The 27,766-nt window shown below is 32.3% G+C and overlaps 1 protein-coding gene across 3 annotated transcripts in view; it reads right to left on the bottom strand.

Annotated features, from left to right (window-relative positions):
- Nucleotides 1–20,025: 20,025 nt before the first annotated feature.
- The window catches only part of LOC126878550 (segmentation protein cap'n'collar), a 633,197-nt gene continuing 625,456 nt past the window's right edge, over nucleotides 20,026–27,766 (bottom strand). For all 3 annotated transcript variants that reach the window (XM_050641323.1, XM_050641324.1, XM_050641325.1), the window contains one exon: nucleotides 20,026–27,131. In XM_050641323.1, coding sequence (XP_050497280.1) covers nucleotides 26,979–27,131 — 153 coding nt within the window. In that variant the 3' untranslated portion in view covers nucleotides 20,026–26,978. The remainder of the gene's footprint in view (nucleotides 27,132–27,766) is intronic.

Here is a 27,766-nt window from a genome sequence, read left to right as displayed (position 1 = left end):
GTATTGATAAATTCTTTAGAAAAGTTGTTATTGCTGGAGTTCATTTCAAATTGTTTTGCTAATAAATCTGCTATTTCGTTATTAGATGTTACTATCTGTTTGTTATTGCATAGGAATGGAATCTTTTTATAGGTATTACTTCCAGATATTTTTCTAACTTTTTCCCATACGGTGCTGATAGGCATAGTGGAATTAATAGAGGACATAAATTCTTGCCAAGATTTTTTTCTGTTCTTTTTAGTTATATATCTAGCTTGAGCCCGTAACTTCTTATATTCTATAGTATTTTCAAGTGTTTTGTGACGTTTCAATTTGTTAAAGGATTTTTTATATTTCTTTATTATATCAGTACACTCTGCGTTCCACCATGGTAATGAATTTCTTTTATGTAGAGTTTGTGTTTTACCTATATGATTTTCACCGGCAAGATGGATTAATGATATAAACGAATTCAAAAGTTCATCTATATGATGATTTTCGGTGACTTCTTTTAAGCTATGGCAGTTCTGTTGAATATACTTTTTGAATAAATACCAATCGGCATTCTTTAGATTCCATTTTGGAATTGGGGTTGTATTAGTATCTTCATAATTACTGTTAAAAGAGACTTTAATAGGATAATGATCACTTCCAAATAAAAACGGAATTACATCCCATGAAAATTTTGCTGACAGTACAGGATCACATAATGACAGGTCGATAGCTGATGAAGTACCTGTATGAATATTATATCTTGTTGATTGTCCATCATTCAGTACGTTTAGGTTTTTTGAGGTAATTATGTTTTCTAGAATTTTGCCCTTGGAATTTATTCCAAGAGATCCCCATATTGGATTATGGCTGTTAAAATCACCAACGATTATTCTGGGAGTGGGAATCTGATCTAATACATCTGAAATATCTGCTTCTGTGATAGGTAAGTCAGGTGGAATATAAATATTACAGATATTCATTTTTTGTGGAAAGGACACTGATACTCCTACTACTTCTAAATTACTATTGATTACTAATGCTTCTGATTCATATTTTTTGTTAACATACGTAACAACTCCTCCACTAGCGATATTTGCGTTGTCTCTGTTTTTATGGAAACAAGAATAATTCTTCATGTCATAACTGTGATATCCTTTAAAGTTTGTTTCTTGTAAACATATTATTGATGGTGAGATTATTGAACATAAATGTTTAAGCATTTCTAAACGGGGATAAAACCCGTTAACATTCCATTGTAGTATCGGTTCGAAGATTTTAGTTTATTTCTGGAGCTGAATTTGTCGAACAATCACTATCTTGATAAGCAGGATCGTCTAGCATTTTTTCGATTTTGTTTATTAATTTAGTGCATTTGGTTTTCATGCTTTTTTCTGTAAAATATGGCTTAATTGTTGTTAACATGTAAATAAAGTTGGGTATATCCGTTGTGTATGTTTGTAATAAACTAATGGGATCAGTCGAGCTAGTATAATTTTCAAAAAAGTCAAGTGTTTGTTCATATGTTAAGTTAAAATTATTTGACGTATCGTGAAATACTGTTTTTGTTGGCATCATTATTTCCTGAATTGATCTGGTAGACCCAGTTTGCTTTTTTTGTTTCTTTTTGGTTTGTGTTGGTACTTTAAATTCTTTATTTAATTCTTCAGTGGGAGATGGAGTAGTATTAATTTCCGAAATTGTTCTCTTATTGGTCGTTGACTGATCCTTAGATATACAATTAGTTTCCATAATTAATACGGGGGGCATTAAATTAGTATCTGTTTGTTGGTTAAGTGAAGGTTCGGCATTAGAATTACTGACTGGATGATTTGGTTTATCTAAACTTAAATATATGCGATACGAAGTTTGATCATATGTCATTAAGAAAGAAGAGGGAAGGTCTATATCTGCAAGTGGTTGAATATACGTTTGTCTTCTAAAACTGAGGACGTGTTGAAATTCTGGAAGTTGACTACCGATTCTAAGGAAGGTTAAAGGTGACATTAATTTAAGACCGAATTTGGTTAACTCATTCTCTATTAGAATATGTGGAATAGAAGGGCAAACACCCGATAGTAACAGTCTTTCGTTTGGAGTTATCAATTTTCGTGCTTTTAGATTTTCGCCTTTAATTGTTATTTCTGCTGGACCGGACATAAATTTTTCCACCAGGGATTCGCTGGAGAGATAAATACATATTCTGTTATTTGATAGCCTTGATGAAAATAAAATATTCCGTGGATGAACAACTTCACCAAGTGCTATTAAGTACTCTTCTATTTTAGTATCAGGTAGCGAATTAAATAAAATTGCTTGCAGCTTTGAAGGAAATTGAATTGAAGAAGCATTGTTAAGCACATTTGAATATGAGGTTTTGTTTTGAGGTTGTTGATGATCTTCAGTCATGATTGTTGACAAATTAGTTAGGTCGGATCTGGTATCATTTGGTATACTCATTAGTAATTATGAACCAGTTTCAGAACCAGAACTAGTTCCGAGAACTGGCCTTTCGGCCGTCACTTAACCTTACAAACGGTATGCTTTGTAATGTTTTGAATAAATAAATAATAAAAACTCACTGGTTTATTCCGTAAGGTAACTGCACTATATACTATTACTTTTTGCTTATTTTCAAGTTTATTTGGATATAAACTACTTGAAAAAAGATGATTTTTTGGGACTGAAATGTAAACACAGTTTGTGTTACCATGTTCAGGACCGGACTCCTATTTTCAGTTTTGTATTGCTGGATAAGTTCTTCTCCTTCATTAGCCTTGTAACGTGATCGTTGCGTTTGTTGCTCCAGGTAACAAAATCAGCCGAAGACAAAAGTTCACTTTTTAAGACATTTTTATTTGGAATCAAAACATACAAAAGATAATTAGCCTTAATTACTCGCTAATTTCGTTAATAAAATATATTTATAATCTACGCATCGAGCTTTCTGTTAGGGCCGATGTGACGATATTTTATACATGAATTGACGATCGCGTGGATTAGGAATTGCTGTTATTAATACGACATTGATGCATAAGGAGAGGAAATCTCGCTCAGCTCGCCAGAGGAAAAGACATGTTGGGAAATACGATCACCGCTCGTATAAAGATAGGTAAAAGGAAAACCGTCGGATTCGTTCAGCTCACCAAAACGATGGCGGAAAATATTCGGGACAACTCACCTCTTATACCTCGTTGTTGTTTATTATTCTTCGATCAGCACTTCAAGAATAATAATCAACTATGAATAGGCTTTTCGTTCCGACTTTTATATCGTCCGAGACGGTACAAAAACACGTTTTACTTAATTCATTGGCGTACTCTAGACTCTAGACCAGCGTTTCCCAAATAGTGGGTCGCGACCGGGTACCGGGCCACGAAAGCAAAATGCCGGGTCGCCTCGCCGTTTCATATCTTGCTGTTTAAGGCCGCGCTCTGATTGACGCCAGGCTTTTCCGAGGATCAAACGTAGCACCAGAATGTGTTTGGGTGCATTCTAGTATCCCAAAGAGGAATTAGCTGTCAAAAAAAATGACACTGTTTTTAATTGAATCTATGCAAAAGTGTAAAATTTATAAACTTCATAAAATCTCGCCCACTAAACTCAAGAGTATTCTCTGCTTTGGCTATCAAAAGGGAATGTTTTAAAAATACTTATTCAATTGAAGGAAGAAATTTCAATGTTCTTAGAACAACATCCACCAACGGATAGTGATGCAATACATATTTCAATTTAAATACAGTTTTCATGATGTCAATTGATTAATCAAGGTAGCCTATCTTTGTGATATTTTTGAGTTCTTGAACAATTTAAATATGACATTACAAGGTAGCAATGTGACTGTATTTAAAGGACAAAAGAAGGTGGAAGCTGCAACAAAAAACTTAACTTGTGGACACGCTGAGCGGAAACATGAAATTACAAATCTTTTACAAAGCTAAGAGAACCACAAAAGAGTATAACCTGAATTCATTGCTGGATGAGATTCCAGAACTTTCAAGGAACACCTTCTAGGACTAGAGGCAGATCTGAAGAAATATTTTCCCCCATCCACAGCAACAAAGCATGGATAAGGAATCCATTTACAATGGATGTAGAATCCGAGACAGGACTTCCGGATTTAGATATTGACTCAGTAAATTGAACTATCGTGTGTAGTGATAAGGCACTCAAAGACATATTTGATAAAATACTACTGATAGGTTTTTGGCTTTTTTTATAAAATATATATTTTTGAAAGCGATAAAGTTTCTAATTCCTTTTGTTACGACCTATAAGTATGAGTCAGGGTTTTTAACACTGGTTTTCCTCAAAAATAAATATAGGTACCGTTTGAATGTCGAACCGGACCTGAGGATAAAATTAACATATTTCCCTCCAAACTCGAAGGTCTTATTTAAGTAGAAACAACTGCATACGTCTCATTAATAAAGTATTTGATTTTTATTTTGTTTTAATACATTTTTGTTTGAGCTAATGATTCGTTATTAAAATATATAAAACTATAATAAATATTTAAATATGTTTTCTTGTAGACACGCACCAGGGTATGCAAAACAATTAGTGGGTCACGAAGGATAAGAACAAACATAACCGGGCCACGGAAAAATAAGTTTGGGAAACGCTGCTCTAGACGATAAAATTATAATATCGTCACAGCCTATGGTATTTCCAGTACGTTTTGTTGCCTGCTAGTATTCGCTCCGTTACTTCTTCACTTCTCTTAGCCATTCACTTCTTCTTCTTATACTTGTTGTAGATCTGTCGATCTGTTAATTCTGACGTTGAAGTATATCTTGAAAGGTAGACTGCCAGCTATCTCTCCATCTTTTTGGTGGTCTCCCCGGTGGACGCTTGCCAGGTGGTTTTCCTTCTAGCGCAATTATTCTTGGTAGTCTGTGCTCCTCCATTCTTTCTACATGACTGAACCATTCTCTTCGTCTTTGCCTACCCCATCTCACTACATCTTGCACGCCACATTCTTCCCGGATGATGTTGTTTCGTATTCTATCCCTTCTTGTCTTCCCTGCTATTGCTCTTAGTGTCTTCATTTCGGCTGTTCGTAGGTAGCATGCTTTTGGTTTTATTGGTGTCTTCTCTTGATTCAATACCATCTTATGTCATAACAGGTCTGATCCAAGTTTTATAAATTCTAACTAGCCATTCACTATTACTCCCAAATATTTAAATTGTTGAACTCTTTCAAAAGTGTAGTTTTCTATCTTGATTTCTCTCGTCCTGTTATCTTTTCTTCTAAAACAGAGTAGATATTTTGTTTTTCCTTCGTTAATTTCTAAACCTCATTTCCGTGCTTCCTTTGTCAGGATTGTTACTGCTTCTTTTAATCATTCTTTGTCTCTTTCCATAAGAACTATATCATCTTTTAAACATTATATTATCATTTTTTGGGAAAAATTTAAGATATTCTAGTGAGCTGTTATATTACGAAAGTAAATTTTTAAATGTACGTAAATTATTCTGTTATAAAGCCCTTATACATATACATGAAAAAAAGATAATATTAAATTTTAAGTCATGCCCACCAAACTAGATATATAAAACATAATACAATTCTACCAAAATGTAATAAATCCATCCTTCAAAGATATGTTGGTTACATATAGGGCCCAAATTGTACAATTTGCTACCGGATAATTTAAAACAATTTAAAAATTATAAAAAACATAGGTATAAATATGAAATTAAACAATGGATTGGGAACAAATCAACAAAATTCAGCGAAGAACTTATTAATGGACAATAATTGTAATAAATAAACTTAAATAAGAAATAAAAAATTGTATCTAAATAGATTTTTATTATCAACTGCAACATTTCTTGAATTATTGATGGCCACATTTATATCACAAATTATATTAAAATTATTATATTTTTATTTTTTCTTGATTAATGTTAGAGTTTTTAGTATTTTTATAAATTTCGATATAACTGTATACATTTATACATTTGTTAAATATTTTTTGTATTTGTTTATATTTGTAAATTAGTATATTATATTTTTAAGTCTCACGCACAAGGGGTGCTACTTTTGTATGTATATTAGTAATATATATACAGGGTAGCTCAACTTCAGTGAGTTATTTATGTTTATTTAGGTACTCATTATGCTTTTTATTTTTTTTTTGTAAATCTTTATTGTTATTCCTAAATAAACATCCAGATTTAGCCATACGGCTCACACTCCCTCTGAGGGGAAAATTGACTCATCCCAGATACCTACGGTATCTGGGAAAAATAAACAAACAAATAAATAAACATTATTATTATTATTATTATTATCTGCAAATGCATCTAGGTATTTGTGTTGAGGAGTGGGCTATAGTTTCTTTAATTCCACTGGCCTTAATTGTTCCTTTTACTGCTATGTTGAACAGTGTGAAGAAAACTGTTATTAAATAATATCAATCTTTGGGAAAAGCTAGAAAAATATAGTATCTGATCATACAGATAGCAAAAAATACAAAAAGAAAGACGCTGGCGTAAAAAAGCGTTGACTGCTTTGCAAGCTATCATGTTTCAACATCTATCTTTCCATGAGCATATTGTGAAAAAGGTACTTTTTGGTATCTTTCACCAATTTAAAAGATTTCTGAAATGTTTCTTAAAACAAAGGTTGTCAATTTGTCAATGGGACCTGATCAAATTTTATTTTATAGAGTAAATTAGGTAGAAGTTCTTTGCTAATTAAATGTAAAAAGTTTTTAATTGTCCAATTAATGAAGTAATCTTTACAATAAACCCTTGTTTCTCTTACAAAAAAACTCTTCTCTTATAAAAACAGCTTTTGAAATTATTCCAGTAATCCAATATTCCGTAAATACCAAAAAATCCAAGAATCCCAAGATTTAGAATTTCAACTTTCACAAGATTTAGTATCAGGATAACAGAAACGCATGAAGATTGTCTAGCTGTCGATCCGTCTGCAGTACACCTAAAATTCAAAACCACCAAACCCTTGATTGAAATATTAATACCCGTATTTATCTAATATTTCACAATCAACGAACAAACTAAACTATAATAATAATACAACCAAGCCACACATTTCGAATTTTAGCCTTGGTCTCAGGATCAGGAGAACAGAAATGCAAGCAACAGCAACTACGTCAAAAATGGTGGTTTTACAAAATTGTAAATAAATATATATTAACATTTTACATTTTCAAGATTATTTAAAGCTAGAAGTTTTTGTATAAAATTATTAGTATTTTATCGAAACTATAATATGATTTCAGCGTAATAAAATATATTTGTAAACAGTTTATTCGTATTTTATCTAAATAAAAATCTAATTTTTGTATTAATTATCACTGCTATCTGTCAAAGGCTCAAAGTTTTACTGGAAGTGTATCAATAGAAGCCAACTAACAAAGAAGGAAACTGTAACGGTACCGGTAAAACGACGAAAACTGCAGTGTTTCTGATTTCATAAAATATTTGTACCTGTACCCTGTTAAAGTTTTCTTTTTTTTTATTTTTAATTTAATCAATATTGCGTTTATTAGATATTATTACATCTCTAAAGTAAATCTATGCAAAGAAATATATAACAAATAAGAAAAACTGTGTAGGTACCTATAGATTTTTAAAAATATAAAAGCCAATGTTACAGTGGCGGCTCGTGGCCTTGGAGACGGGGTCGGCAAGGTTTTTTTGTCTCCTCATATAGGTATACCATCAAACTAAAAGGCTTAATTCATCATAGGAGATTTTGTTGTTTTTTGCTTTTTTTTTATTTGATGTACTTGACATTCTCTCTTGTTTCATGGTGTTTCGACAATACGTGTTGATTCTTTTGAGACAAGGTAAATCCCGTTTTTTTTAGGCAGAAATTGGTGGTAATAAGAAAATTGATAAACAGTTTGTTGTAATGAATTGCAGTACTTACTACATAGAATTATACATACATATTGTGCAACTACTTATCCCACTTTCTGAAAATATTTGGACCAGCATAATTTTTAAGTATCTACCTAACTTGTAATAATAAATATCTTGGAAATTCTTTGGCGAACGTAACTTTTAAATTTTAAATCGTCAAAGAGGTCAAAAATTTGCAAATCTTCAAAATTCGAAAAACGAGTATCTATTTGCATATAATAGTAGGTATCCAAAATTTCAAGATATACTTACTCGTTTTTCGAGATATGTATCATGTCGTTGTCTTTTTTGGGGTGGTTCGGAAATATCAAGCAAATCCAAAACGTCACTGCGTATATATTAGAAACTACTATCATTACGAAAATCTCTGAGATTTTGCACCAGCTTTCGTATTCTATTTTTAGAATAAATAATGTCAGTTGACTGATTTTGAACAACAAGGAATATTTTGGGCAAACTCTGTCTTAAAAATATTTAAAAAAATATTGAAAGAGTCATTAGTATTTAATAAAGTTCTCAAACCGATTGCTTCACGGATCGAGGTATCGCCACTTTCAAAATCATCGCCTTCGATAATAAAATCAAAAACTTCCAAAAGCTGTTCACGAAAATCTGCTACAGATACTAAAACTATAAGAGATAATCTGCTTAGATAAAACTAACCGAGATTTAAAATTTCATCGCGTCTGACAAACTGTTCGCTTTTTTTTCGAAACAAATTTGTTCTAAAGCAGTAATCCGTTTAGGTGAGCTAAACTGGCAAGAAAAGTCGATATTCTTTATTTTTTACACGTATCATGTAAAACTAAATTCATTATATGCGCATAATGGTGAGTAAATAAAGCTTGTGATGCAATAGTTTTAACTTTTGCCTGGAGAATATTCAATTCACCACTCATCACAGCAACGCCGTCATAAGATTGCCCCAGTTTGCCCTACCAATTTATTTTTGGTATAAAAAAATTTGAATCTGTTCTTTAAAACACCAAAAATATATTCTGCCTTATTGCTTTTACTCACATCTCTAAAACCTAAAAACCTCTCATAAATATTACCACGTAACGCGTATCGAACAAAATAATTGATAATAATTGTGAATGACATGATAATCAGAAGTTTCATCTACTTTCAGTGAAAAGCAAATGGTTTTCTAAATCTCAGATTCAACAACGTTATTCAAAATTTAACTATTTGATTATAATATGTATTATGTAGTTCATTCTGTATTACGAATACACTTCGAATCAGAAAGTAAATAGGTATTTCTAAAACAATTTTATTAATTCTCTATAATTACTTTGATTTTTAACAAATGCTTCGATCCATCATGTCCACTAAATGATAATTCCTGACAACTTAAAAAAATTACAATATCAATTAAACGACGTAAAACGGCGTGATTATTTTTGACAATTTCTGCCGATGCATGCTTCCAAATGAAACACCGACCGGCAGATCGAAATGTGCCGTACTTGGCGCGTAACCTGCCATGCCGTATCTTCTATTGCCCACGGAGAAAAGTAATGTTCGCTTGCTCATCGACTTGTTACGTCGTCGTTGAGTTTTACGTGTAAATTGTCAAGCTACGGATGTTAGGGACGGCTAGCCGAAAAGTCAGATAAATGGCTCGGATCATTGGTTTTTTGAGAAGTCTGTTATGCGCAGGGATCACTTAACGCTCGGATTGATCAAATTCTTTAAAAAACCATGAATAAAATTTAGTCTGTATTATCTGATAGATTTTTTTTATTTCAGAGATACAAATATTTAAAAAATCTATATCTATAAATGTGTGGGTCGGCACTGCCGACCCTGCCGACCCTGACCGGCCGCCACTGCAATGTTATTTTTTTTTAATAAGTTATGGTAGAATAGTATAAAGTAATTGTTAAATATTCGTACAAATTACCAATAATTAATATCAACATAATCGATTTATTAATTGAATCGGTCATTTCAAAAACAACACGAGTCACATACTATTCCTAATTTTACAGAAGAGCAAAGAAAACTAACTACTTTTTTTTTATTTTTATTTATCCGCATCAACCACTCGGGTTATTAGCGGTACATTTATAATACAAAATAGATAGAGCAAAAGATACATTTTTAGAATATAAGAATGACAAAAATATGGAAATTATTTAGAGTTTACAAAGAAAAAAAGAAATGAATCATAATTTGTTATACAGTTTACAATGATTTACAAAAGATAAAACTTCATTGAATTTTGTGACCAGTGCTTCTTTCAGGCTGTTGGGTATCTTGAATATTGTTTTCGCTGAAGTGTATTCTGGACATTCTATTATTATATGGTTAACTGTGAGAGGTATTTGGCATCTTTGGCACATTGGTGGCGGTTCCTTGGAGATTACGTAGCTGTGAGTAAGTCGTGTGTGTCCGAGCCGGAGTTTGCTGATAATTACTTGGTCTTTTCTTTTTGGTGGCATAGGAAGATTTTTTGAAGATACGTCTGGTTTAATGGTTTTCAGATTTGTGTTTGTTTGATCCCATATTTCTTGCCAGATTTTGTTTGCATGATTCTTGAATAAAGGTTTAGTGTCAGAGATTGGTATGCCTGTTGTAGTCGGTGAACAATGTTCACATTGTTTATCGCTTCGAACGCTGTTTTGTCTGCTAACTCATTAGGTACCAGTTATTCCTACATGGGATGGGACCCACATAAATGAAATGGTTTTCCCAGAAAATTGGAGCTGATGCAACGCGTCTTTAATTAGAAATAGATTGATGTGGGTAGGGTAAACATGTTTGATGGCCTGTAATGCGTCCATGTCGTGTCGAAAGCTTTTTTAATGTCAAAAAATATTGCGATTACTTTTTGTTGTTTTGTAAATGCTTTATGAATTTCCGATTCTAGTGCGACAATGTTATCAGTTGTCGATCTGTCTGAACGGTATCCGCTTTGTATTGGAGTAAAAAGGTTTCTGTTTTCCAAGTGCCATTTCAGTCTTTTACTTAATATTCTTTCCATTGCTTTGCATATATTACTGGTGAGCGATATTGGACGATATGAGGATGGTAAGTTTTTTGGCTTATTCATTTTAAAAAATGTAATTATAATTGCTTGACGCCATATTGAAGGGAACTTTTTATTTGTGTAAATATTGTTAAAGATGTCGACTAAAATTTTCTTTGCCGATTCCGGTAATTTCTCAATAAATATAGTTGGAATATCATCAGGTCCTGGAGAAGTTTTTTTAGCATTACTTAGGCTTTCGTTAAGCTCGTCTAGTGTAATAGGCATATTGAGAGGGCATAAAATATCTTCTATTTCGATCTGTGACAATTCGGATTTTTCTTTGTGTTTTAAGAAAATAGAGTTATATTGGTCATTGCTTGAATGTAATTGATAGTGATCTGCTAAGATTTCTACAATTTCTAGTTTATTTGAAGTAATTAAGTTATCTGTAGTAATGGTGTCGATATGATTAACTTTGTTTGAGCCTTTTATTTTCCTTATTTTCTGCCATATATCACTTATTGGCGTAGATGAATTTATTGACGAGACATAATCGGCCCAGCTTTCTTTCTTAGATTTTTTGATTAGAAATCTGGATCTGGCTCTTAAGGCTCTAAATCTAGCTAAGTTGACTTCGGAATTGTGTTTTTTAAATATATTAAATGAATGTTTTGTTTGTTTCAAAGAAGTCTCTATTTCGATATTCCACCAGGGTATGGGTGTTTTAGTGGTAGCTTTAGTTTTTCCAATCGCTTCTCTTGCTGAATCAACTATAACATTATTAAAATTTGTTATTGTTGTGTCTACATCTTCTAATATTTTGAAGTCTTCCATTCGTGCAGTTACTAAACTAAGGTACTTTTCCCAATCTGTTGACTTTAATTTCCATGTTTCATATGGTTTTGTATTAATGTTTGCGTCTTTAATATGAGTGATTAAAATTGGTAGATGGTCGCTGTCATATAAGTGTGAAAGCGTATTCCACTCAAGTAGTGGTGCTAAAGTTGAATCGCTGAGGGATAAATCAATGGTTGAAAACGTGCCATTGTATGCGTTGAAACGGGTAGGCATTCCCGTATTTAATAGTACTAGTTTGAGGTTGTTAATTATTTCCAATAGAGTTTTGCCATTTTTGTCAGTTTTTTCAGATCCCCAAGATTCGTTATGACAGTTTGTGTCAGCCAGAATTAATTTAGGAGATGGAATTTGTTCTCAATCACTTTTTGTAGTTCTAGGAGTATGGATTCGTCTGGATGTGGTAGATATATACTGCAAATGTTGATTTTGAAATGATGAAGTATTGACACTGCAACCGCTTCTAAATTTGTGTTTATCGGAATTTCTTTGGACTCGACAGTAGATTTCACAAAGATACCTACACCACCGCTAGCTATCTGCTGCACCGGTCTACATTTAGTGTAAGATGTATAGTTTTTTAAATTTACTTTATTATTAGAAAGTCGCGTTTCTTGTAAACATATTACTAAAGGTGAAAATTCATTGATTAGTATTTTTAAATTTTCGATATGGCTGTAGAAGCCATTTAAATTCCATTGAACTATGAATTTGTTATTGAATAGGGTTACAGTCGCTTTCTTCCTCAGTAACAGAAGAGTAGTTGTCTGTTCCGTTTATTTTTTTTAAATCCTTGAAATATTGTTTTTAAGGCGTCGGTCGTTTGCGTTTGCGTGCACCATTTGCAATTCAGCGCTAAGTCCTTGTAGGTCATTAGTATAATCCTTTGCTATTGTTTCAGGCAATTTGGAGCCTATAGCATTTGTAATATAGTCACATAGTTCTGTATATTTTAGTGGGTAAAGAGTGGTGGCTGACGATAAAATGGCTTCTATAGGTTTCATTGAGGTTTCGATGTTAAATGCTTTTTTTATTCTTTTGGGTGCAGATTGCTTTGGAGCTGGAAGTATTATTTTTTGATTTTCTGACTCTATTATTTCAGGAGATGTTGAAATTTGTCTTTTGATAGAAGTATGTGCTACTATGTTGGTAGTATTAGATGATGATTCAGATAGGTTTTTTGAGTTCGAGGAGGCACTTGGTGGTGGGTTGGTTATAGAAGTAGGAGGAGTACTGGATTGATGAGCAGTTGGAGACTCTGATGTAAGGGATTTTTGATTTATTGGATAATTTTCTGTTTCAGAAATATTAACATTCATAGGTTGAGATAACTGGTCAAGATTTTGTTCATTAATTGATTCAGTAGTGCAGTTTTCATCTTTATGCCCTGTGGTATTACATTTAGAGCAATTTAGACCATCTAAGGAAAGATAAATTCTGTAAGCGGTGTTGTCGTGAGATATTAGAAGTGAATTTGGGATAGACTTATTAATTGTTGGAGAAACAAATACTTGACGCCTAAAGCTCAAGATATGAATGTATTCAGATTCAGGCATGCCAACTTTTAAAAATGTTATTTTAGACACTGCAGTAAGCTCCAATTTTTTAAGCTCTTCTTCGATTATAGTATTTGGAATACTGGGACAGACACCTGATATCACTAGTCGGCTTGCAGGAGTAATTAATCTTCTGATCTCTATGTCGTTTCCTTGTATTGAAACGGATTTGTGATTATGTAGTAAATTTTCTACGATTGTGGTGTTACTAAGATAGATGCATACTCGGTTGTTTGAGATTCTGGACGCGAAGATGATATTTTTTGGTTGTACTAAAGTTCCTATTGCTGTCATGTATTCATGTATTTTTATGTCTGGTACAGATGACAAAACGACTGCTTGTTGCTTGGTGGGGAAGTTAAAATTCGTTACGGCGTTGGAATAAGTAATTGTTGAAGATGTTGAAGAGGTAGTTTGTGTTGATCGTGGTTTGGTATGAGTTAAATTATCGCTATCCACTTTTAATTTTTGCTTTCTTCATTTGAAGGACATTTTCTAGAGCCGCTCCTTACTTAATTTAAATAAGCCGGTTATTCGGCGTTTTATTTTAAATAAAAATGGATTTTCTGTTGGTTAGGTTTCAGCAATATTCTTTAAGAAATGGTTTGATATGGTCGAAATGAAAATTGTACTTACAATTTTTCTTCTCTGCACTTAAAAACCACTTTAAACTTCACTCTTATTACAAACTTGTTTTCTAATTATTGGTATAAACCAACAAAAAACACGTTTAATCGGAGCTGAAATGTATCGATACTTTTATAACGAGTTCCAGGGCCGGAGTCCCTAACTACTTTATATAGTTGAAAGATGGATGAAATGGATGACATCAAAAATCAGAGTTATATTGTAGTTTTGTTCCTAATGTTTTTACTGGACTGGTGTCGCTTTTACACAACGTTTATCTTAAAGGAGTCTATTCCTCTCAAAAAGTTAGTTTCTGAAAATTGTGGACTTTGCTGTTTTTGAAATGACCGATTCAATTATAAGTAATTAGACATTATTTTTATTTATGAAAATATATTGTTACAATTTTTTGAAAAGGTAGAAGCAAAACAAACATTATTCACATCATTCGAATAAGGCCGAATTTATATTAATAACGAACGACTTTTATTTTACTATGCAGTTCACAAATTATGTTTTCCAATATTAACTAAGTATACATACATTTATTATCTGCTAGCTTTACTTTAGGTCCATTTTTCAGATGTAAAAATATCTAATAAACGCAATATTGATTAAATTAAAAATAAAAAAGGTAAAGTTGGTATGGGATTCGAACCCCGATTATCCACGTCCAAATAGACAAGTGCGGCTAAAGATACAGTGCTGCTCCCTAATTTGCGCATGCGTGTCCTCAACTCCAACGTTGCCGTTTCCGAGATAGTTTGAAGGACAAATTTGTCAAATTACGTTGAGAACAAGAAACGCGTCTAACTTTACTTGTATTTTGTATATTTGTCACAGCTTTGGTTGTTTGTTGGATATTTTTTATATTTTGGATCTAAGTTGTATGTGTATGTCCTGTTTTATTCATTAAAAAGGACTCCTAAATAAAAGTTTATTCTCAGATACAGATTATTCATGGTTTGACCCAAATCAGTATGAAAAAAGGACATTTATTGAAGCTATATAATTTTAAACTGTTAATTACAAGAATCACATAGACATTCTTTATAATTAATTTAGACATTTTTGTGTAGAAATAAATATTTTTAGTAGGTATAGATATATAAGATGTAATTTCAATTAATTTGAATGCACAAATATCATGCTTGAGCAATTGTGGAAAAGTTTAGGATTTGTTAAAATTCTGGATTCGAAAGTACAGTTCAATTCAACAGATGTAACATAATATACTTATGGTATTAACAATATAAACAGGTTAATACAATAAAACAAAGGTTTTTGGAATTTTAATCCTTTATTATATTAGATATAGGGCCGGTACTTTATGTCCCGGTTAAACCGCCATTAGCTAACCGGGTTTAATCAGGACAGAAATATATGCATAGCATAGACATAAACACAATTATACTTATTATTATGATTAGGAGTGCGAAATTGAAAAACCAAGGTGAGGGATAGGAAGCTGATTCTGGAACAGGTCACAAGACTTACCATGGGTTGTGGAGCCAATGATGATGATATGATTATACATGATATTACAACGCAAGAGGCCCAAAGAGGTACTTTTCTTTCCCGATTAGCTAACCGAGGTTTAACCGGGACATAAAGTACCTGCCCATAATCTATAAAGTTTTCAACCAAAATTATGTATAAAGGCCGCGTCCCACCATCAAATAATTTGATCAAACTGGTTTGAGCAAACTGAAAGTGACAGTTAGTGACGTCACATCCTGAGTGTTCATTGTGGAGAATAATGAAAAATTTTAATTTTAAATAAAGTACAAACAAGTTAGACAACTCAATACAAAAAATTTGATCAAACTAGACTGATAGTGAGAGCACAGATTTTTAGAATTTCAAAAAAAACTACAATTGTGACGTCACTTTGACGTACTTCCGGAGTTTGCTCAAACTGTTTGATCAAATTATTTGATGGTGTGACGCACACTTTCATTTTCGTGTTATCAGCATTTGTTTATTTAAACATACTGTCAAAAAAATTAATAAAAAAAACACCATAAAGCTAATTTTTCTATTATTATTTTTGTCCTTTAAAATAACTTCTTTGTTCATACATTTTTGCTAGTTGTGGAAGTCCTTTTAACAGAATGAGATATAAAATAAATTTTAAGGGATACTCAAAATCAAACACCAATATCATGTATGTATTTATAAATTTATTAATAAACTGCTAATAATAATAAAATACTTAAATCAGTCACAAATATAATATACCTATTTATTTATAAATTTATTAACAAACTGCAGTCCAATAAAAATAAAATTATCAACATTATACTACATTACAATGATCTTTCTATCATGTTCGAAGCATATTATACTACCAACATTCGTCGGAATATATTCTTTTTAGTATGTGTGTAGTAGAAGCATAGCATATACTATAAAAACATTCTAAATTTCATGTTTTTTACATATACTTCAAAGAATATTCTCGGACCAAATATACTGAGCACATTCATGTACATAGTTACTTAGAATATTCGTAAAAGTTTATTCTTGGAATAAACCTTTATCGAATATTGAATATCGAATCTACCAAGAACATGAAATTATTATGTGGGAACCATTTAGGCTTGAGTTAAATGGAGAATAATCTTTTAAAACAAACACACACAAAATTTAGATGCACTAGATTGGCTCCTGGTTGAAAGTGTAGGTACTGCTAGAGCTTGTTTGATTAACTAACAGCATCCTCCTTTTCCAGTATTTCAATGTTTTCTCTATTAACAACTGCAATAGTATGTAAAAGTATACAAGCCGATATTATTCTTCAAACAAAAGGTAACTTGCATCTCATTTCACATATTAATATGGGGAATCTTTTCTTCATAAAATACCAAATATTCTTTCAATAACAATTCTTGAGGCAATTTGTGATTGAATATACAGCAGTCCAACTAGTGTCTGAAGATTCTGCAATGGTGTCATTTGTCCATAATTCTCCATTTTATATACCCATCATAATATGCAAAAGTATTTAAAAACTTCTAAACCTAAAATAGCACTTCCATATTGTATGATGGTTATGTTGTTCTTTAACTGACAAAATAATTAAATTCAACGTTTTACTCTTTTCAATGATCTTAATATATTTTCTTAATACCCTTACAGGTACAGGTAAAACAAAATAGAATTTTATTTTTATATTTACATTAATTTACATTACAACACATTACAAAAATATTATTATGTCATTTGTCAAAATAAAAGATTCCTTGCCACGAGCTAGCATTTTGAATTTCCCGGCGATGTCAATGTGTAAACAACATGACAACGTTGTAAATATTTTGACGCAAGCGCAAAGTAGGGAGCGGCACTGCATATTTAGCCGCACCTAAATCATATGATCTCATTTTCAGCCGCCATTATGACATTTAGATGTCACTTTAGATGTTTTACCAGCAGGTTTTACGTTTTTGCTCTTTGCGCAGAAATTGGCGCAGTTCTTGTACAAGAATCTGTGCCTGACACAAATTCTTGTATCGTTTCTGATATCGTTTCTTGTATCTGTTTATGACACTATGCATTTTTTTGACATATCAGAAACGATATTAGAAATGATACAAGAAAATGCATAGTGTCATACAGCCTTAAGAGGTTATGTTAGTAAACACAACAATGTATTTTCACCAAATTTCACAATGAATACAAATTTATACTACATTATAGAAACATTTTTAATTTTGGTAGTTCAGAAGTTGAGACATTTCGTCGCATAAATCTTTAGATATGTTATGATTGCGTCCAGTTGCTGTTTTTAGTTCTGAGGGTGTGATTTTCATCAAGGTTTTATGAAAAGGCACCCAAGTTTTATCATGAGCACTTAAATTATGTTCGGAGTCCAGAAGGTTAAAAAAAGTGCCCATAGAAGTCATTATGTTCAATGCTGACAGTTTGTATTACCCCAGCTACCACTTTGCCCACTTACCCATTATTTTAGCTTTAATATAAAATACACTGGTTGTTTATATACCTATATTTTTCATTTCATTAAAACTATTATGAATAAAAAACATGTAAGAATGCATGACACCGTGTACTGCACAACACTACAGGTTAGACTGTACGGAGCTTGTAAGTGAAGTGTGCTAAGTCACTACAAGCACAGAAGAGTTTTGCCTACAGAGACCTAATATGTACCTGCAAAGACATGAACTGCTCCAGTAGATACAAGATTCCTATACAGTACAGAAGTGATTGCAGAAAGTTTTGTAAGGGGTGAACGTCCCTCTGCTAGGGGTTGGATATAAGGAATACACTAAATACTCATACTATGTTTATTTAATCACTATATACGCTAGTAACGAGTTGGTGGACAAAGTCTATATTCTAACTACATTGATGTCTAAATAATGAATGATGAATAATCCCTGCTTTACTTTCTCCGTATCTATAAATAAACTCATAATTGTTTTATCATTGTCGACACCGTTGTGACCGTGAAATACTCATAATATCAAACTCGCTGACTTGGGTGTTCTCGAAACGAGTGGCCTACATTGCGAAATCAATGTCACCCATTTATTTACTATAAAGTAGATAATGTTTGTGCAAGACCTTTAAAAATTAAATCGATATGAATTACTCTTATTTCTTTTGATACTAATATAAATCCTGTACACATTGCTGTTGGTCCTTGTGGTTAAAAAATGTGTTTTTTATTCTAAGATTTTTATTCGTGCAGATATTTATCATCAGCTCTCCATTTTCGCTTTTAAGATTCTCGTTTTTTTGCTTTAATTTTGTTTTTGTTTTTTATTCCTTAGTATTACTTGGTAGTCTCTTCGAGCGTTAAAACCCAATATTATCATCTTCCCTCTGACTTGGAATACTACTTGTAACTCGTCGTAAAATGTTTCCCTTGTTGTTTGAGGCTTATTATTTTTTGTACCTATACCCTAATGATGTTCAGGTCTTCCTTCTCCAATCTTACCTTTGTTGTCACAATGTTTAGTTACTTACTTAGTTAATCCAGAACTCGTTTACCTGTCGGTGTGAGTTATTACGGAGTAGGGTTCTTCGTCGTTTTCTTCCTCATTTCCTTCTAACCATGGCCAATGCTTTTGTTTCCTCTCATTTTATGTTACTCTTTTGTCGGCCGCTTCCCTCACTTCTTCTGTCCACGTCTTTCTTGGTATTCCTCTCTTCTTTCTTCCCATATCTTTCGCTTCATATATCTGTCTTACTATTTTTTCTTCTCCTCTTCTCAGTACATGTTCGAGTCATCTAAGTTGTCCTTGTTCGATTGTTGTTGTAACTGGGTGTATTTTCAGATTTTCTCTAAAGGTTTGATTTTATCTTTCCTTGTTTTTCCCTCTATTGTTCTCAAAAATCTCATTTCTGTGCTTATTAGTCCATTCTTTTGTCTTTTTGTTAATGCCCATAATTCACAGGCATATGTTAGAGTGGGTTTCACTATCTTTTTTACTATTTCCGTTTCCGTTTCTTATTTATAAAGTTACTTTTGATATTATTGTACAGCTTACCAGTCTTTGCAATTCTTTTATTTATTTCATCTTATAATTTTCCATCCCGGCTTATGATTACCCCAAAATACTTAATTTTTGGCTCTTCATACAGTATGTTTATAGTTTCTTGTAATTGTTTTTCGAACTCCTCAATGATCACCAGGTCGTCTGCATAGCATAGTTTTATTTGTATATCCAATATCCTACATTATATTTTCTCCATTTGTGTTTGCATTCTTTTATTACGTCATCTGGTAATAGGTTAAAGAGTAGTGGGCTCAGGACACAACCCTGTTTTAATCCAATGATGCTGTCGAATATTTTTGATTTCTTGTCCTTACATAGCTTTTCGTTTTTTCGTGTAAACTCTGGATGCATCCTATTAGATCTTGTTCAATTTTTCTTTAGTATTTATATATAGTATTTTCCAAATATCTTCTCTTTTAATTCTGTCGAAAGCTTTTTCAATATCTATGAAACATGCATGTATTTCTTTTTCTGTTTTAAGAGCATTTTCTGCAATTTGTCTCATTATGAAAATCTTATCGTTCGTCTGATATGATGTTTAGTTACTTGTAGAAGTAAAATATATTTTTTAGTGAATATCTACTTAAAGTAAGTACAGAAAACAGAAACATACATTTAGAACTTTTATTCTTCTACTTACACTATACAATGTACAAAACCTATAATGTTCATAAAAAATATTAGCCTAGATTAATGTAATTGATCTTAGAATTTTGTTACATTTTCTACCAAAAATGATAAAAGTACTGTTACTACCTACTCATACATAACTGAAATCATAACTATAAATCACATACTTCCTTAAGTAATACCAAATCTGACTACTAGATAAGCTATTATATAAAAATTAGCCCGATAAACATTGTTCACTTCATTTACATAAAATAAATACAACTTTCGTGTCAACTTGTATGTCGATCATTTCCAGCATGTCGGTTGAACGTATCAAAACCATAGGTTTATTCGCAGAGCCATCTCAGTGTAGTAATTGGACTAGGCAATCTCCTGTTAGTGAAAAGTTTGCCACGTCTACAGTAAACTTATATAATACGTAGCTGTTCCAGCCCCGTTAAATAATTTGGTTAGCGAACAAACTTTAGATACTAGGGGCATTCGTAAAAAAAGGTTCCCAATGACGCTGAGAAAGAGTGCGAAGGGCTGGGAGAAATCTGACAACACTGCCTTACATATCAACTCTCCCTTTCTCTTATCCCACCACTGGCCCCCTCCGAGAATTTAAAAAATATAAATTTAAATATTTGCAGTTCACATGCTTTTAGTTCCAAACACATGTATATATACAAAATAGGAGATAAATATATTGTCTGGACTAGAATTGAACAAAAGCAGTAACGAAAGCTTCAAGAATGACATAGGATGTTTTGCAAATCAAAATGTTGATAATTTTACAAAGTGCCAATTTTTAGAACGACCTTGGCAGCCATCAAAATCGTATCAATTTCCATATTCTGTATACACATAGAAAAGAAATTAAGCATTACTTGGGTCATCAGCACTTAGAACAAAGGAGTTTATTGGTACTTTCACACAGTCAAAAGAGATTGTTTATCAAGATTGCGTTTTATTTTTCTAACGAAAAACATGGTCACACTAAAGGGATGACAGCTCAAAGTCTTGTCACGAAACCTTTAACATGTTTAGCCAAACTCATCGTCAAAGAGGGAGCCATACAAACCCATGAAAAAACATCATACCACAAGGAGTGCGTTCAGGTTGGGCTGGATTTTCTATAAAGTTATCGCAACCTGCAAAAGTCAGTCATTAAACAGATATACTCTCAGAGGTCGAAATAGGTACAAGAAAATAGAGAAAGACTACGACTAATAGTAGAGTCTATAGTGTTCTTAAGTCGACAAAATACTCCTCTAAGAGGCTATCGTGATGATAGCCTTCTGCTTCTGGACGAAGATGCTAGACCTAACAATGAGGGGAATTGTTAAGGTTTAAAATCGCATCAGGAGATAAGATTCAAACAACACCTATCCACCGCATCTTCCCGAGCAACATACATTAGTAGCACCAGTCAAAATCAATGATAACATATAACATGTTGTGGTGAAGAAATAATTGAACAAATAATGAATCAGGTTCAAAGTGCAAATTATTACTGTCATGTTTGACAAAATGACCGACGGATCCCACGTGGAACAGTTTTCTCTAAATGTGAGATACATACACAATAACAACATTCGTGAAGACTTTGTCAAGTTCATTGACGCTTATGAGAACATAAAAATAATTAGTGAAAATCAGAAAGAGGGGAAGAACAAGGCCTGACAGGTGAAGCACTGGAAAAATAGTATTAAACTTGTTGAAAGAACTTAGATCCGAAGAAATGTGTCCTGACTTTAATAATACTTTAATAACTATAAGTTTGGAATGTCTTTATGGCACTCAAAAGTCTGTGAAAAGTGCCTTAAAACTCACTATTACAACCCTCATTTTTAAAAATTTTCCCCAGACCCTCCGGTACCCCTCTCAAAAAAAAGTTCATGGCCCCTCCCGAAAATCTGTCCTGGATCCGCCCTTGCATGCAAATACCTTTTTTACATGCAAAATAGATTTCACCTATTTGCATTCATCGTCAGTCAATCAAAGTTTATGGGTATGACTGCATATCTGTTCAACATATCCGCAAATGTTGTAGAGAATTCAGTGAAGGCCTTCATCACTGAGTTCTCTACACCATTTGCGAACATGTTGAACAGATATAAACTGACGATGAATGTCAATAGGTGAAATCCATTTAAAAAACAGCATTTAAAAAACGTATCACAGCATGAATTTCACATTGGAGGTAACACCCACCGGGACCTCCATCTTCGAAGACTGCTAAGTCGACACTGAGAAAAGCAGTGAGTCGAAACTGGTGAGGTAAGAGAGAAGGAGAGTTGATGTATGACACTTTCTCAGCGGCACAGGTAACTTTTTTTTACGGATGACCCTCATATAGTATTATTAATGCATGTAAACGAATTAAACCATGTTTTAACACTTTTTAAAATCTGTTAAAATTATGAAAGCGGAGCCACGAACTCTTTTAAATTACATGATATCAATATTCATCAGGCCAAATAATAACAATAATAAGCTATTTTCCAACACCAGTCAGACAAAATTTAGTTATTTCACTTCTATCCTAAGTAATATGTACATTAAAATGTTAAGACAAGGCATATTCATCACCTGATCATATAAAAAATATATATCGGATTATTTTTTTTAAAGTGGATTACAATTTTATTTCTTATTACAAAACCATAAAAGTTAAATATTTCCACAATTATTTAAAGTAAGTTCTACAGTTAGTTGTACACTAAAAATTAACTATATTGCTGATGACAAGATAAACATAGTTTAGCGAAAGAAATAGAATAGCAACCAGATCGTATCGAAAAATGTTGAGCCTGAAGATCAAACTAATAATTTATCTGGTATAAGTCTTCTTCGTGTGCTCTCCCACTTTGTTTTTAAAGCTTATGTTTACGGCAATTAGTGGCTCACAACTAGTAACTTTGTTACACCAGATAAGTTGAAAATAGAAATAATGAAACCAAAAGAGCGATAAAGAAAAATGCTGTAATTATAGAGCAATATCAACTTTTAACACAACTAATAAAATCCACTGTAGTCGGCTGTATACCATTAATCACAAAAAATTAGTTAAAATCCTTTATAAAATGTATATTTAATTTAAAAAGTCTCTTAAAGGGCTACATCACAAAACGTTTTCGAAATAGAGTTCATCATCAGTGCTGTCAGTTGCTCTTTACAGTCCATAATGTGCGGTTCTGCCCTCTAGACTTGCAACCCGCGTATTGTGAGCCAGTTCTGTGTTGCCTGATATAAAATCTAGGATTATTTTAAACATCACAATTAATTTTATATAAACATCTAAATTTTCTACAACTGCACAATATTTAAAGAAAAAATATCACAAGGAAAAATTCCTGTACTGGCTGTATCCCATAAATCACAAAAAATAAAAACCTTATCTTGTAAAAGGTATATTTAAAATCCCTAAAAAGGGCTGTATCACAACAAAACGTTTTCGGAATCAATATTCCATCATCAGTGTTATCACAGGTTTACATGCTTTAAGCCACCAAAATGTACGGGTAAGAACCCTTAAATTGATTTTAAACAGTTGGGGTTACATTATGTTATCCGATTTTAAAGGATGTTAAAAATATTTCCAGATTAACCCCTGGCATCACATGACATCAACCATATTGGTTGGAAAATTGTAGTTAGAACCTTACATGTCAGAGTTTAGGTGACAACTGGCACCTAGGTGACAGTTTGAGGTATGAGATAAACTCTGCCATGTAAGGTTCTACCTACAATTTTTCAACCAATATGGTTGATGTCATGTGATGCCAGGGGTTAATCTGGAAATATTTTTAACATCCTTTAAAATCGGATAACATAATGTAACCCCAACTGTTTAAAATCAATTTAAGAGTTCTTACTCGTACATTTTGGTGGCTTAAAGCATGTTAACCTGTGATAACACTGATGATGGAATATTGATTCCGAAAACGTTTTGTTGTGATACAGCCCTTTTTAGGGATTTTAAATATACCTTTTACAAGATAAGGTTTTTATTTTTTTTTAATATTTAAAGAGTTTTCCCTCTATATTTTTTGGCTCAAGTACATATGTAAAAACCTGTTAACAGCACCGATGATAAACTCTTTAGTTCGAAAAGGTGCTGTGATGTAGCCCTTTAAGGGATTTTTTTAAATTAAATATACTTTTTAAAAAGGATTTTTCCTAATTTTGAACTAATAAAATATTTGCGAATCTAATAAACTATAAACTGAATAAAAAAGGGGTAAATAATCAATACTGCCAAACGGGTCTCGTATCAATGATAAATACAATTCACATACTCGACCATGTACCTATATCTGAAATCTAGAGAATATAAGAAGTATATTCACATAGGCTTCATTGGCCTTTGAAGGTGGCAAAGCAATACGTATAATTAAATATAAAGTATTCTTAATAAGTTTTAAATATCAATAATGGCATAAACCTGTGTGTGTCTCAGTGTTAAAACAATATATACGAAAAAACTGAGAAATAAATTATAAAATTACACAATTATGTAGAACTTTTTTAAAAGACAAATTTGTAACTTTTAAATCCTATAAGTATCAGATTCATACAGATGTAGATATCATAAAAAATGAAGAAAGAAAAGACATTGGTCAAGGCGAAAAATTATTCATAAAATTTAATTGATCATAATGACTTTCATTTACCAATGAAGGAAACAACAAAGATTAGGATATAATTATTGAAAAGAAAAATGGTATAATACAATACTATTGGGAGGTGGCTGAAAGAGGTGATACCAACCCTAAGGCCTTGGCAGATGCATCTCTCGGGACTTTGAAGGGGGAAGATATACTTAAGTCGCACTCATGCACTGTCTTCGTACAGGATGAAGATGGGGAACGTCTCGAGTCCAAAAGGAGCGTTAATAGACTAAGGATAAGTAACCATGAGCTCAGAACACATCTCGTGGACAGTCTGGGGTAGCAAAGCTTTAAATAAAGGGGTTTCCAATGGATTTTTAATCTCGAGAGGAGCTCCATAAACTACAAATGTCACCCTTTTCCGGAAAGGAAATGTTAACTTTCCGATCCAAAGAGGGGAAGACACACTGGAGGAAAAGCGACTAACTCGCTCCAGTGAAACAGGGGAAATAACTCTCTGGAATGGTGGAGGAATTGAACAGGACAAAGACAGGCGAAACAGTTTATTACAGAATATTCGTTAAAATGTACGGCAGACCTAATATGCAACGACAGGAACACAGTCAAAGCCATAGTACGTCTGCTAACAGGCACTGTAAGCTGAATAGGCAGTTGGAGCTAATGGGATTGGCAGATGAAGACCTATGCAGATTCTGTCACCTAGAAGAACAAACAGCAGAGCACATTTTACATGCCAGTATGTTTACAATGACAGTAACCACAATAAGAACAACAAAAATCAAAAAGTAAAATAATATATCCATAATATATATATTATATAATAAAGTAAATAAAATAAAACTCAAAAGTATCTTTTGAGCAGCAGTGTGCAAAGTGCAGATTGCCGTGATGGTCACCAACATCCAAAACGGATAGGCACTACAAGAAAGAGAAGTGATAGCATGGCAAATGTGCGGTTTTTAAAATGTGCGGCAAATTAGACCTTTTAAAACGGATCAGGCTAGAGAATGTATTTAGGGCTAGAGGACCACAATAGATCTAAAAAGTTTGCAGTGGAATGGGCCAAGAGTCACCTCATTGAATCTATGTATAGTACATATTGGGAAGATTGAAATGTCATAATGGTGATGATGAAGTATACTAAGACAATTCACAGGTGCAAAAGAATAAGTATATTTTCCTAAAACTGGGTTCAAACTCTAAATTGTAAATTTATTTTTATATATGGAAATAATGTATAAAACTCCTACACATGTAAAATTACATAAGTTAAAAAGTCTCTATGATTTTAGCCATATTTTATTGTGTTTATATTTTTTTATAATTACAAATGACATAATTTTAAAATTTTTATTAATTAATGTTACACATTAGACAAATTCTATTGTATTCTATTCTTAAGGGGTATTGTTAATTACATAATTTATTTTTTACGTTTAAAGCAGTAATCATAGCCTTGAATAGGCCGAAAAAAATCAATCAGAAAAAACTGAATACCAATGTTTCTAAGTTATAAACTTTATCACATGTGCCAACGAATTAATATGATAATATAATTAATATAATATGGATTAATATGAATTATTCATAATTAATGGATAATTTGGACATGACAGAAGATAAATGACAATAAGGGCGATACTAAAGATTCAAATTTATTAAAGATACGCGAAAAAGAAAGAATGGAGTGAAAGATAGATGAAAAGTGGAAAGATAAAACAATAATAATTTCAATACTTTTCTTACTCAATCGCAAGAAAAATGTATGTTGCAAATCATGTTTCTGAAAGTGTAAATGACGAGCAATATTTTTTCTCAGTTTTGTTTGATGTTAATAGTATATAGGTCTTAACGTTGTCATTATTGAATATGATATTTTGCAGTAATAACAGTTATAGTTGTTTGACAAAAATAACTATAGAGCGTTTCACGTGAAGAACGGAACGTTGAGTAGATATAGGGCTATGTATTTCTTATGGACAATAGATGCGCGCCGATGCCGCTTCTATCGTATCGAGAATGAATCGTATATCAGCAGTCAGTAGCAACACGTGCCTGATAGTTTTGGCAACGCTGATCAGCATAAGCCATTAGTTCCGTTCGTAACGTGAAATAAAGTATAGAATAAATATTGCATGTTGGTTAAACACTTTTGTACTGTTCAGATCGCAGGAATGTTTAATTTTTTGGAATTACAAAGAAAAATTTCGAAACTTTACTATTGTTGAAATGTCCTGTAACATAAAAATAAAAATAAAATAAAAATAAAAACAACCCTGTTAACAATTAGTAAATAAAATTTTGAGCAAGTGTTTTATGGTTTCTTGCGATTTTGGAGAGGATCCTTTGAGTCGGAATTCGAAACCGTGGAATTCGATCTTGGAACCAAGATGATAGATCCATCGGCGGATGTTTGGAGGCTAAATTGGTAAGGGGAATATTGATTGCCCTCAGAATCGCGCAAATTCTGAAAAAAAAAAGAAAAAAGTTAGCTTAATTGCAATTCAATAATAATAATTACTAACAATAAAAATACATACAGGGTTGCTAAAAAGTCTGGCAACAAGGCTTTATCTTTGAAAGGAATAAACTTAAAAATAATGAAATTTTGAGGTACTAAACGGCATTATATTCTGCATGTTTTACAAGATAACTCAAGTTTGTATAACGTCATCGTTTCCAGTATCGCCGCCATCTTGAATTTTTTTAAATAGCAACGTAGGTTGAGTGGCATGTCAAAGAAAAGCTTATTTCATTCACTTTTCAAAAATCATAGTAACTTGACAAAATAATAAATATTTAACCGAATAATTGAAAAAACTTTGTTAAAATATTCAATTCATCCATTTTTAAAAAATGATAGTAGCTTGACGCAATAATAAATAATTAACCATATAATTGAAAAACCTCTGTTAAACATATTCAATTAAACTGAATTACAGTGAAAGTGTGGTGATCTCTAATTCAAGCATATCTGCTATGAATTTGAGGGTGCTCTTTAACATAAGACAAAAATATTAGTAGACATTTACATAATAAACAATACCATTATTATTATTTGTTCTATCTACAAACTGTCAAAACTGATTATTTAAAATTGAT

This window comes from Diabrotica virgifera, chromosome 10 (genome assembly GCF_917563875.1).
Source record: "Diabrotica virgifera virgifera chromosome 10, PGI_DIABVI_V3a".
NCBI lineage: Eukaryota > Metazoa > Arthropoda > Insecta > Coleoptera > Chrysomelidae > Diabrotica > Diabrotica virgifera.
The sequence above is the reverse complement of the archived record's forward strand: the minus strand, read 5'-3'. Positions and strand labels throughout refer to the sequence as shown.